This window comes from Crotalus tigris, unplaced genomic scaffold (genome assembly GCF_016545835.1).
Source record: "Crotalus tigris isolate CLP2741 ecotype Arizona unplaced genomic scaffold, ASM1654583v1 scf7180000017536.10889498, whole genome shotgun sequence".
NCBI lineage: Eukaryota > Metazoa > Chordata > Lepidosauria > Squamata > Viperidae > Crotalus > Crotalus tigris.
In genome coordinates this window covers 10,152,501-10,165,721 of record NW_024096460.1, presented here as the reverse complement: position 1 = coordinate 10,165,721, position 13,221 = coordinate 10,152,501, and the positions used below count along the sequence as shown (strand labels likewise).

Sequence of the window (13,221 nt, the reverse complement as noted above, 5' to 3'; positions counted from 1 at the left end):
TTTTGACAGTTCCGCCGCCTTTGCTTTCCCCTCCTTTTCAGAAAGTTGCAGCTGGATGTCTTTCTTTTTAAGGCCTTCCTGTCTGTAGACAACAAACCTCCACTTTTCTTTTGGCAAACTTCTTCCTTCCCGTTTAAAAAGACTTCCATTGAGGGTTTGCGAGAATGAAGGCTCATTCATCGGGCGCGTGCAAAGAGCCCTTGTTTTTTCTTTTTTTTCACCTGGTCTTTTAGCAACTCCTTCCCATGTGCCTAGTATCTCTTAAAAAGGGATAATTTTAATTAAGGTTTTTTTTTTTTTTGCAGTCCAGAGTTTGTGGCTTTGCTGGTATGCAGTGCCCTTTTTGTTCTCATTTATTTATTTTTTTAATAGGAAAGGAATTGGAAGCAAAAAGCCACGTCCTTGGCTTTTGCTAGGTAGTGGCTTTCCAAGCAAGAAAGTTAAAACTGGAGATTAAATCAGGTTTCAGGCAGAGTCTCTTCTGCTCCAAATAAAATATTCCTCAAAATCTGTTGAAACATTTTCTTACTTATTAAATTGAAAGCAGGGAAGGTGGCTGGGAACGCAATGGAATAAAGGTCAAGCACTTTCTATTTTTGTTGTTTATGCTCATCCAACTAGCTCTCCTTACCCAGAAATTTAAACATTTTTAAATTTATTTATTTTAAAAAATAATAACATGGGGATCTTTGTAGGCTGACCATAACATTGGCCTCTGTAACGCATTCTGAAATTGCTGCTGAAAGAAGTTTAGTAAAATTTAGTATAAGATAAAAATATAAAAAGAAACACAAGAGAGAGCTAAGAAAAAGGCAGTTAGGATTTTAAAGGGGAAAGAAAGAAAGAGAGAGAAAGGGAGAGAGAAAGAAAGAAAGAAAGGGAGGGAGGGAAGGAGAAAGGAAGAAAGGGAAAGGAAGGAAGAAAGGGAGGAAGGAAGGAAAGGGAAAGGGAAAGGGAAGAGGGAGAGAGATGGAAGGAAGGAAGGAAGGAAGGAAGGAAGGAAGGAGAAGAGATGGGAGCGAAGGAAGGGAAGGGAAGGGAAAGGAAGGGAGAAGGAAGGAAAGAAGTCTTCCAACTTCTTTCTGTGCAGTAATCCAGGGCTTTTCAACCCGTAGTACGGGTACCACTTGTGGTACATTGGCACCTGGCAGGTGGTACACGACCATCCTAGAAAAGTGGTAGCGGGGGAGGGGAAAAAGCTGAACCGGTGGCAGCACCGCACAAGCCTGAGCGAGAGATGGCTGGAGCTGCAGGGCTGTCAGGGCCCAGCAGAAGCGCCAGGATCAGCGCCAGGCTCCAGCTGGAGCTCGGCGCTAATCCTGGAGCTTCTGCTGAGCCCTGAAGAAGCACCAATCAGCTAGAAAGAGGCACTGATCCTGGTGCTTCTGCTGAGCCCAGAAGAAGCGCAGATCAGCTGGAATGTTGCAGCCTCTCCAGGGTCTTGTGATTTACATTCAGATGCTTGGCAACTGATTCATATTTATGATGGTCACAGTGTCCCAGGGTCATGTGAAATGACCAGAACCTGCTGCAACCACCCAGCAGATGGGGGGGGGGGAATAAAAAACAAACACCCCCCCCCACCCTCACTGCCAATCCTCAACAGAAATGCTCACAACAATGAAAACCTCGGACAGGAGGAAGAGTGCCTCCGGGTGGGCAGGCAGGTGTCTGGCTCGGCTGTGGCTTGGGGAGCACTTTTTTCAGTGCCATTGTAACTTTGAACAGTCACTAAGCGAACTACCTGTAGTTTATAACTTTTTTCCTTTTTTGGGGGGGGGGGTCATCAAGTTTTTGACACCTTGCTAGGCGACTGGTGGTACTTGGATATTGTCATATCCTAAAAGTGGTACAATGGGTGGAAAGGTTGAAAAGCCCTGCAGTAATATACATAATATATGAGAGATAAATAGCTCGAAATAGCTATACTAGTCTCCCCTGAACTCTTTGCCAGCAAAATCTAGTTTTACATATATATCATCAACCGTTTCTCAACATTTCAAGCCATTTCTAGAACAACAGAATCTAATCATCTAAAGCAGTGGTTCTCAACCTGTGGGTCGGGACCCCATTTGGGGTCGAACGACCATTTCACGGGGGTCGCCAAACAATGCAGTCCGTCATTTTTTCCCCTCTTTTCCTTAGCTGTGCTACTCCCTTTTATTCTATTGGCTTTTGAAAGCCAATAGAATAGACTCTCTTGAATAGAGTCTAATTCTATTGGCTTTCAAAAGCCAATAGGAATTGTCCAGGCTGTCTCTGCTCTGCTGAGCCCGCCAAAAGTCCCATTCTGCAAACGGTGCTGCACCAGTGGAGTAGTCCTCGACTTACGACCGGTTGAGTAGTCCTCGACTTACGACAGGTTGGGGGGGTCGCGGCATTAAAAAGGTTGAGAACCCCTGATCTAAAGGATGACTTTGTTCACTGTAACATTTATGCCCCCCTTCTTAAACTCACTTTATTTCTAAAGAGCCAGGAAGTAAACGCATAGCAACCTGGTGCCCCAAAAAACTGTAAGCTGAGTCTATTTCCTCAAGCACTCACTCTTTGTCTAAAAAGTGAGAAATCTCCCTGAATTTTTTACAATGGCAGTCTAAGTCGCATTGTGATTTGGCTTCAAAATGAGGTTGGTGGAGTGGGGGAACTTTTTTTTTTTATGGCAAGGAAACAAGCACTGATTAGCGCCATTATCACTGGCTCATAATACTTCAAAAAGGCCATTAAAGGTATGGAAAAGCAGCTCATTAAAAACAATAGCAGCCTCCAGGCTGACCGATTAGACTCTGGCTGGATAATGCTCTCTTGGCTCATGGACCTCACACTGCCTCCTGTTTCTATTTTAAATCACTTTCATCTAAAGAGGAAACTTTTCCTTTTTGAACTAGGAAGAGCTTGAGTTACAAATAGCACGGACAGGAATCCTTCTCTGTTGCTAAAGGGAAGTCGTGCAAAAAAGTCAACTGCAAATCAACTAAAAATGGAAGCTTTGGGGAAGAGGTGTGAAAGCTGAATTCTGCAGTTCCAGCCATCGTAGCTCAGCAGAGCATCAAACATTCCCTCTCGCAGGAACTGGAAATATTTAAAGGAGGAGTGGAATTAATGCCAATGGTTAAAAAAAAAAAAAAGGGAACACAGGGGAGGCAGGCAGGCTGGGAGAGCAGAGTAGGTAATTCTGGGAATCGTAGTCTCAACAGATTTGGAAGGCAGAAGCATGGGTGGGGGTCTACCTTAGAAGAGAATATTAGTAACGCAGAGTTGAACTGTGGAGTCCTTAAGTGTTCTCTCATCTTGGTTGTTTGCTTGTAGAGACATTTCATTACCCACCTAGGTAACATCATCAAGGGAGAGGTGTTTGTGGAGAGGAAGAGGAGGAGGAGGTGGAAGAGGAGGACTGTGGGGTCCTTGGTGCTGGTTATTTTCTTGGAGATATTTCATCACCCAACTAGGTAACTTCATCAGTGCTAGAACGGAGTGGGGTTTGTTCTATGTTTATCTACAAGTGGCCTGGCAGTGTTGGTGGGACAATCAAGGAACTACCAACTCAGACAAACTGACAATAAACCATAGCCTACTCAAGAAACCACCTATTACTTTAGGGGACGTGAATTTGGTAAAACAGATTAAAGATCAAACTCGAGCCCATATAAAGAGAATTTATAATGTTTTAATAGAATTGGATTCTGAAACGGAGTTAGTTAAAGACTATATGGTAAAATGGGCTCAAAATATTCAAGAGCCGATTCTATTGGACACATGGGAGACAATTTGGGTTAGAAATGTAAAATTTACTCAAGCTCAAAATTTAAGAGAAAATTTTTATAAAATGTTTTATAGGTGGCATTTGGATCCTCAAAAGCTGTCCTGTATGTATCCTAATTTACAGCCCAAATGTTGGAGATGTGGAAGCTTAGATGCAACTTATTTTCATATTTGGTGGACTTGTAGAAATATAAAAGCTTTTTGGATTAAGATTTGGTGGAATACTCAAAATATTTTAAAGAGAAAGATAAAGTTTATGCCACAATTATTTTTCTTAGGTGTTATTGTAGATTTTGATGTTAAAGAAATTAATTTGATGTTGAATCTTATAATAGCTGCAAGATTATTGGTGGGGCAATATTGGAAGAAAGATTCTTTGCCTACTATGGAAGAATAGATACTCAAGGTGTCTAATTTAGCAGAAATGGCAAAAATTTCCACTTATTTGAAGGACTATTCACAAGAAAGATATATCTCGGTTTGGAGAAGATGGATAAATTATATTCAGAATAAATATGAGACTAAAAAGTATTATCTAGTTTATGAGTAAATTTTAGATTATTATTAATAGTTTAATATGGTAGAATTTATATTCGTTTTAGTTTTATGGTTTAATTATATTATTATTTTCGTATTTAATTTGTTAATATTTATTTTGAAAAGGAGTTAAAGTATGTTATGGATTTGATTGTTTGTATAGTTGGGTAATGTTAGTTAGATTATGATTATTTGTAACCCTGTAATCAGCTCTGGGAAGTGGGGGAGGGGTGGGAGGGATTTGGGATATATATTGTATAAAATCTTTAAAAGTTTTAATAATAATAAAAAAAAGAAACCACCAAGAACGTTCCCACTCAACACTGACAGGGCAAGCCACTTGTAGATAAACAGAGCACAAACCCTACTCTCTTCTAGCCCCAATGATGTTACCTAACTGGGTAATGAAACGTCTGCAAGAAAAGAGACACCCCCCCCTCCAGGACCCCCCAAGTCTCCTTTAGCCAGAGGCTTTATGGATTCCCTCCATCAACTTTGGAAGTTATCTTCAGGGCTAGAGATCTTCACGCTAACCCTCAAAACGTGGGCCTACCATCCCAACTCAAGGAAATGCACGCAGGTGTTGTTTCCACAACTTGAGTTTGGGGAGCAGCTTTCTCACCTTGAGGTGTCTCTTATGGAGGTTTGGGGCTGACTCACAACTGTTGATTTTCTCCCCACGGATCCACCTTTGACTCAGCAGTTTCCCTCGGAACTCATTTTCTAAGGAGAGAAGAGAAAGTGCACCTCATCAGAAGAGAATATTTTGAGCTCAGGGTTGAACCATGAGGTCTTTGGTGGTCTCTGAGTAGAAGGCAGGGTGGAGAGGAGGAGGAGGAGGAGGAGGAGGAGGAGGAGGAGGAGGAGGAGGAGGAGGAGGAGGAATGTGGGGTCCTTGGTGCTCTCTGAGCTTGGTTGTTTTCTTGCAGACCTTTTATTACCCAACTAGGTAACATCATCAGTTTTAGAAGGGAGTGGGGTTTGCACGGATGATGTTATCTAGAATAGAATAGAATAGAATAGAATAGAATAGAATAGAATAGAATAGAATAGAATAGAATAGAATGACAAAAGTGCGTATAGTCCAGGCCATGGTTTGCCCAGTTGCAATGTATGGCTGTGAAAGTTGGACCATAAGAAAGGCTGAGTGCCAAAGAATTGAGGCCTTTGAACTCTGGTGCTGGAGAAGACTCCTGTGAGTCTTCTCTTGGACTGCAAGGTGATCGAATCGGTCAGTCCTAGAGGAGATCAACCCTGACTGCTCTTTAAAAGGCCAGATCCTGAAGTTGAAACTCAAGTCCTTTGACGACCTAATGAGAAGGAAGGACTCACTGGAGAAGAGCCTGATGCTGGGAAAGATGGAGGGCAATAGAAGAAGGGGACGGCAAAGAAGGAGGTGGCTGGATGGAGTTACTGAAGCAGTAGGCGTGAGCTTAAATGGACTCCGGAAGATGGTAGAGGACAGGAAGGCCTGGAGGAACATTGTCCATGGGGTCACGATGGGTTGGACACGACTTCGCAACTAAGAACAACAACAACAGCAATAAGAATAGAATAGAATAGAATAGAATAGAATAGAATAGAATAGAATATGGAATGGGGAATAGAATAGAATAGAGTATATAGAGTAGAGTAGAGTAGAGTAGAGTAGAATAGAATAGAATAGAATAGAATAGAATAGAATAGAATAGAATAGAATAGAGCTGGAAGGGATCTTGGAGGTCTTCTAGTCCAGCCCCCTGCTCAAGCAGGAGAACCTATACCGTCTCAGACAGGTGAATGTCTAATCTAGTTGGGCAATGAAATGTCTGCAAGAAAACCACCAAGCTCAGAGAGTACCAAGGACCCCATGCATACCATCAGTATGAAGCTGGGATATTTTTTAAATTAAATTTCCACACCATCCATTTCACCTAAGTGATTCTGAGCACTTTACAGTAGCACAACAAAACCATACAAATACATAGATAACAGCATAACTCAGGGGTCCCCAACCACCGGTCCGTGGACTGATGCCGGTCTGCAGCATGCCAGAAAGTGGGCCGCCCAAACAAGCAAAACTCCATCCTCGGGATGTAGGCCGTATACAAAAACTACACCCCCTCTGCTTCCATGGAAAAAAACCTTTCTCCGTGGCACTGGTCCCTGGTGCCCAAAAGGTTGTGGACCTCTGGCATAGCATAAAAACGGAGTTTAAAAACAACTTAGAAGATGATATAAACCAGGTTAAAATTCAAAAGTTAGAAGGTTAACAAGATAGCAAGAGTATTCACAGGCCACCAGCCATCCCTAGGGCTGCAATTGTACTTTTAGACCCCTATTGGCAAAGCCAGATGTTGAGACTCTTCCAGTAAGCCAGAAGAAGGGGGGGCTCACCTCACCTTGGGGGTGGGGGTGGTAAGATTTTCCATAGGGTGGGGGCAGCAGCTGAGAAGGCCCTTCTCTTAGATCCCACCAGTCCAAATTTCTTGATTTACGACCAGTGGTGGGATTCAGCCAGTTCGCACTGCTTCGGCAGAACCGGTAGCTAATTTTTTGTTGCCCAGGCCCAGAACGGACTTCCGGAAGCGGCATCCACACCTATTGTTCACCTATTTGAATCCCACCACTGACTGATGGGATACATAGCACGCCTTCTCTGCTTGACTTTTTTTTTTTGTAACGTGGTGACCAAAACTGGATGCCGTATTCCAAATGTGATCTTAGTAAGATTTTGTAAAAAAAGTATTAGTACTGCTTTATAAAGCCTCAATAAGACCACATCTTGCATCCAGTTTTGGTCACTACGTTACAAAAGTGATGTTGAGACTTTAGAACAGTGGTTCTCAACCTTTTTAATGCCGTGACCCCAACCGGTCGTAAGTCGAGGACTACTCAACCGGTTGTAAATCGAGGACCACTCAACTGGTGCAGCACCGTTTGCAGAATGAGACTTTTGGCGGGCTCAGCAAGGCAGACACAGCCTGGACAATTCCTATTGGCTTTTGAAAGCCAATAGAATTAGACTCTATTCAAGAGAGTCTACTCTACTGGCTTTCAAAAGCCAATAGAATAAAAGGGAGTAGCACAGCTAAGGAAAAGCGGGGAAAAATGGTGGACTGCATTGTTTGGCGACCCCCGTGAAATGGTCGTTCGACCCCAAATGGGGTCCCAACCCACAGGTTGAGAACCACTGCTTTAGAAAGTAGAGAAGAGCAACTAAGATGAACAAAGGCCTGGAGGGTAAAACATATGAAAAACAGTTTCAGGAATTGGGTTTGGCTAGTCTAGAGACAAGAACGACTGGGGTGGGGGTGGGGGGACATGATAGCAGTATATTTGAGGGGCTGCCACAAAGAAGGAGGGTCAACCTATTTTCCAAAGCACCAGAAGGCAAGACAATGGTTGGAAACTGATCAAAGAGAGAAGCAACCTGGAATTAAGGAGAAACTTCCTAACAGTAAGAACAATCAATCCATGGAACAGCTTCCCTCCAGAAATTGTCGGTGCTCCATCACTGGATGTTTTTAAGAAGAGCCTGGAGAGCCAGTATAGGATCTCCTCAGTGGTGGGATTCAGCTGGTTCGTACCACTTCAGCAGAACCGGTAGCTAATTTTTTGTTGCCCAGGTCCAGAATGGACTTCCGGAAGTGGCATCCACACAGAGAACCGGTTGTCCACCTATTTGAATCCCACCACTGGGTCTCCTGCTTGAGCAGGGTGTTGGACTAGAAGACCTCTAAGGTCCCTTCCAGCTCTATTCTCATTGATTGATGAATTTAGGATGAAACCGTTCCTTAGATTTCCTAGTCCTAGGGGTTACCTGATAGCAGTCTTCCAATATCTAAACGGCTACGTTAGAAAACTCCTGATATTAAATATTTAGCTTTTACGATATGGGATACTATATTATATATGATATAATAATGATATTGGTTTCCCTTGGACATAAAGAGACATATTCAGTTTCAACAAAACGCTGATTCGCGGACCCTTTGTTGGATCGTGGATACCCTTGAAAGAAAACTGCCTGGTCAGCTTATAAACAATTTGCAAAGTTTCTGCTCGCCTGCGTATTTCTGGCCTCGTTGACTTGCTGTTTTTTCTGCTCAAGGGCATCTGCGAGAAATCAAATAAAGTCCAGATGGTTGTTGCGACCGTGTGATCAAAGTCCTGCCCCACCCACCCCCATTTCTAACTGGGCATAGGTAAAAATGGGAGTGGCTGCCATCTTGACTCTTTTGACTTAGCTAACCTCTACACTCTGGCTTAAAATAAAATACCTTTTGCTTATCATGCATATTTTACATCAGAGGTCCCCAACCTTTTGGGCACCAGGGACCGGTTCCGTGGAGAGAGGTTTTTCCGCGGATCGAAGAGTCCGTGGTTTTGTGTGCTGCCTGCATCCCGTGAACGGGCCTTTGTTTATTTGTGCGGCCCGGTTGCTGGCATGCCACGGACCGGTACCGGTCCACAGACTGGGGGTTGGGGACCCCTGTTTGTTTTACATTACAGGGAGCCCTTGACTTACAGCCATTTGTTTCCAATTAAAACAAGATTGAAATAAAAACTGATTTAGCAGTGGTCCTCACACTTAAGACTGTGGCAGCATCCTCAAGGTCATGCAATTAAAATTTGGATGCTTGACAAATTTACAACTTTTGTAGAATCCCGAGTCAGGCGATTACGATTTGCGAGCTTCCTAGCTGCTTTCCAATAAGCAAAATCAACATGGGAAGCCGGATTCAGTTAGCAACACAATTCACTTAATGACTTCAGGGATTTGCTGAACAAGCATGGCAAAAAGGTAGTAGAATCAAGTAAAACTCACTTAACAACGGCCTTGCTTAGCAACGGAAATTCTGGTCATTTGACTAGGGGGAGCTTTTGGAAGTTTGGAACTGGGTCATAAATATCTAAAAGGGAGGTCCCTCGTGACTTTGAATGGTGGCCAAACGACCAGTCGTAAGTCAAGGAACAACCTGTAACCTTTCTTCTCTGCTCAGACAGAGCTTGGCTAGAACACAGAATAAAGCCACACTTGGAATACAGCATCCAGTTTTGGTCACCACGATGTAAAAAAGATGTTGAGACTCTAGAAAGAGTACAGAGAAGGGCAACAAAAAGGATCAGGGGACTGGAGGCTAAAACATATAAGGAACGGTTGCTGGAATTGGGTGTGTCTAGTTTAATGAAGAAAAGGATGAGGGAAGAAGTGACAATTTTATTACTTGACAGAAGGATCTGGACAGACTTGAACACTGGGCACTAACTAACAAAATGAAATTCAATGGTGAAAAAAGCAAGGTTCTACATTTAGGCAAGAAAAACCAAATGCACAAGTACAGCATAGGTGGCACCATGCTCAATAGTAGTAACTGTGAGAGGGACCTCGGATTCCTAGTAGACAATCACCTAAATATGAGCCAGCAATGTGCTGCAGCTGCCAAAAAGGCCAATACAGTACTAGGCTGCATTAACAGAGGGATAGAATCAAGATCACGTGAAGTATTAATACCACTCTACAATGCCTTGGTAAGGCCACACTTGGAATACTGCATCCAGTTTTGATCACCACGATGTAAAAAAGATGCTGAGACTCTAGAACGAGTACAGAGAAGAGCAACAAAGAGGATCAGGGGACTGGAGGCTAAAACATATAAGGAACGGTTGCTGGAATTGGGCATGTCTAGTTTAACGAAGAGAAGGACGAGGGGGGACATGAAGCAGTCTTCCAGTATCTCAGGGGCTGCCCCAAAGAAGAGGGAGTCAAGCTATTCTCCAAAGCACCTGAAGGCAGGACAAGAAGCAACGGATGGAAACTGACCAAAGAGAGAAGCAACTCAGAACTAAGGAGAAACTTCCTGACGGTTAAAACAATCAATCAGTGGAATGATTTGCCTGCAGAAGTTGTGGGTGCTCCAACACTGGAGGTTTTAAAGAAGGGATTGGACACCCTATTTGTCTGGGATGGTATATAGAGTCTCCTGCCTGAGCAGGGGGTTGGGCTAGAAGACCTCCAAGGTCCCTTCCCACCGTTACTCTGAAATAATATTTCTGAGCACTTAAAGCTCTCAGTGCTGCTAATGTCTATTAACCCCATGTAGTGTTGATGTAGTATTATTTATCTTTATTATCTTCTACATTCCATCTTTTGTTGGCATTATTGTTATTGTTATTCTGTTGCTTTGTATGTACGCAGAACGCTTTCGTACCAGAGACAAATTCCTTGTGTGTCTCATCACACTTGGCCAAATAAAGCATCTGATCCAATCCGATCCGATCAGATCCAATCCAATCCAATCGAATCCAATATATCCTACACCTGGCAGGGACCCTGTATTGATTCTGCACTGAACAAGGGTTCACCTTGAAGTCCCTCACCAATTCTATCAATCCCGTGAACTCGGTTCGGCTGAAAGCATATAATTGCCTCAAAATCATAAAAACAGGGTGTCTTCCAGAAACCTCAGTTTCTCTAGTCCTGCCCCCAGGCTATAGCTGCGGGGAGGGGGGGGAATGGAAAAAAGCAGGCTTTCATGGGCCTTGTTCACAGATCATATTATGCCTTGGTTCATTTAACCATAGTTTGTTGAAGAAACCATAATGGGCCGATTCACACCAAATTTGCTGCCTTCGTTAGCAATAATGGCCCAGTGGAATGAAGAAACTGCAAATTGCAGTCAATTTGAGCCTGGAGGCTTTTCTGGGTAGAAAGAAAGAAAGAAAGAAAGAAAAAAGGCATTAAGCAAAATGACTTGTAAAAGCAACAACAAACCAAAAGCAACTCAGGGGAAGTTCCTGGCAAAACAAACTTTTGCCATTAGCCAGCAGACTAGGAATATTTGCGGCTTGTTCCATTTTGCTAAGGCCCCTACTGCACTCCATAGACTACGTTTCAACTTGGCAATCTTAAGATGGGTGCTCTTCAACTCCCAGAATTCCATGCTGCTGAGGGAATTCTGGGATTTGAATCTGCAGATGTTAGAGTTGCCAGGTTTGAAGAACACTGGCTAATACTCTAACATCAGGAGTCTCCAGACTTGGCAAATATAAGCCTTGTGGACTTCAACTCCCAGAATCCCCCAGCCAGTTTACGCCTTGTGGATTTCAACTCCCAGAATCCCCCAGCCAGTTTAAGCCTTGTGGATTTCAACTCCCAGAATTCCCCAACCAGTTTAAGCATTGTGGACTTCAACCCCCAGAATCCCCCAGCCAGCCATTCTGGGAATTGAAGTTGCCAAGTTTGGAGACCCGTAATCTACATTGTAGGCTTGGTTGTGTCCATCACATTTAAATTCAGCTATTGAGTCAGTCACAACAATCGTCTATCGTAGGCCGATGTAGGAAGAAACAGATGAGGGCCACACCATGGTATACAACAAGCTTGCTAAGCAGCTGGCTTACCTCAGACACGTATGATGTCCTAATTTCCCAGCATGCCCCAGGTGTAGTATGACAGTAGCGAATTACAGGAAATTAAAATGGTGAAATCAGTTGCCTAATGCTGATTCAGGAGACTTGCTGCTATTCGTCTCCATTTTTTTTTTCATGTGGTCTCTGCTATCGGTAGTCCTTGCTTAATGACAAGTCACTTAGCGACTGTTTCAAGTTATGAAGGACCCCTCCCCACAAAAAAGTTGCCCCAAACCTAATTTTGATCCCTGCACATATATCCTGATGTCAAATGATTGTATTTTGGGTGCTTGGCCACTAGCTCCCCTCTATGGCTGTTTACAATCCAGCAGTCCACATAACCACAATTTTCTAAGATTTTTTTTCCAGTTTCTGACGTTTATGTCTGATTTTCATCAAAAAAACACCAATTAGATAAAATAGATTTATTTAACGACCACCGTCTTTGCTTAACAACTGCAGGAGGAGTGGGTGGATGGGTGAAGTTGTAAGTTCCTGAAGAGTCACATAGCTAACGATTAAAGATTTACAACCGTAATTTCAGGCTCAATTATAGTCAAAACTATGAAGATTACCTGTATAGCAGCATTACAACTCCATTAATACAGAAGACGCTTTTGCAAATGGGAGAATTCTATTTGTTCTGTTTACATCATAATTTGATTTTTTTTAAAAAAGTACCTTTGCATCCACAGCCCCCTGCATAGTGAGACAGATTTCTATGAATATATAATAATTTGCAGCCTCTGCAAAGCAATGTTCCCAATTTAGTAGGTATGCTACTATAATTCAATACATTAATATATGCCCTTTTCCCGTTGATCTTCCCATACTTCAGAGAATCACAGATCTCTAGGAATAAATGAGTTTTCGTAAATGAGTTTTCGTCCAGATATTAAGAAGCAAGCAGTCTGTAGACAATCAGTGTCGTGATCTCCTGCTGTCTGAGGCAAGAAATACACACACACAAAAGTGGAGAGAAGGGCTATCATAGGCTTGACCTAGCAAACAAATAAAAAAAAAAAACAACACTGAAATTCCCTCTGAAAATTCTAGAAGAAAAAAACAGGAATACCAGCTAAATCCCTAGCTTAGGATCGTTGATTCCTAAATCTATTTTGGGTGGCCTGCAGTCCTTGCAAAGTGGGGTGGAAAACAAGAAATGAAGAAATTTTACAGGAAAACATGTCTAAGGTCTCATGCCTTGAGCAGGGAATTGGACTGAGGTCCCACCCAGCACTATGATTCTATGTTTTCTTCTTCCTAGCTGCAGGCAGAATAACAGAATAACAGACTTGGAAGGGACCTTGGAGGTAATAATAATAATAATAATAATAATAATAATAATAATAATAATAGTAAAGTTGGAAGGGAACTTGGAGGTCATCTAGTCCAACCCCCTGCTCAGGCAGGAAACCCTACACCATTTCGGACAAATGGCTGTCCAGTTTCTTCTTAAAAACCTCCAGTGTTGGAGCACCCACAACTTCTGGAGGCAGGTTGTTCCACTGGTTAATTGTTCTCACTGTC

General features: G+C 42.8%; 1 protein-coding gene across 5 annotated transcripts in view; it reads right to left on the bottom strand.

The window, feature by feature from the left end:
* The window catches only part of MYT1 (myelin transcription factor 1), a 145,783-nt gene that overhangs the window by 105,622 nt on the left and 26,940 nt on the right, over positions 1-13,221 (bottom strand). For all 5 annotated transcript variants that reach the window (XM_039348584.1, XM_039348665.1, XM_039348746.1 and 2 more), the window contains exon 2: positions 4,919-5,019. In XM_039348584.1, coding sequence (XP_039204518.1) covers positions 4,919-5,019 — 101 coding nt within the window. The remainder of the gene's footprint in view (positions 1-4,918; positions 5,020-13,221) is intronic.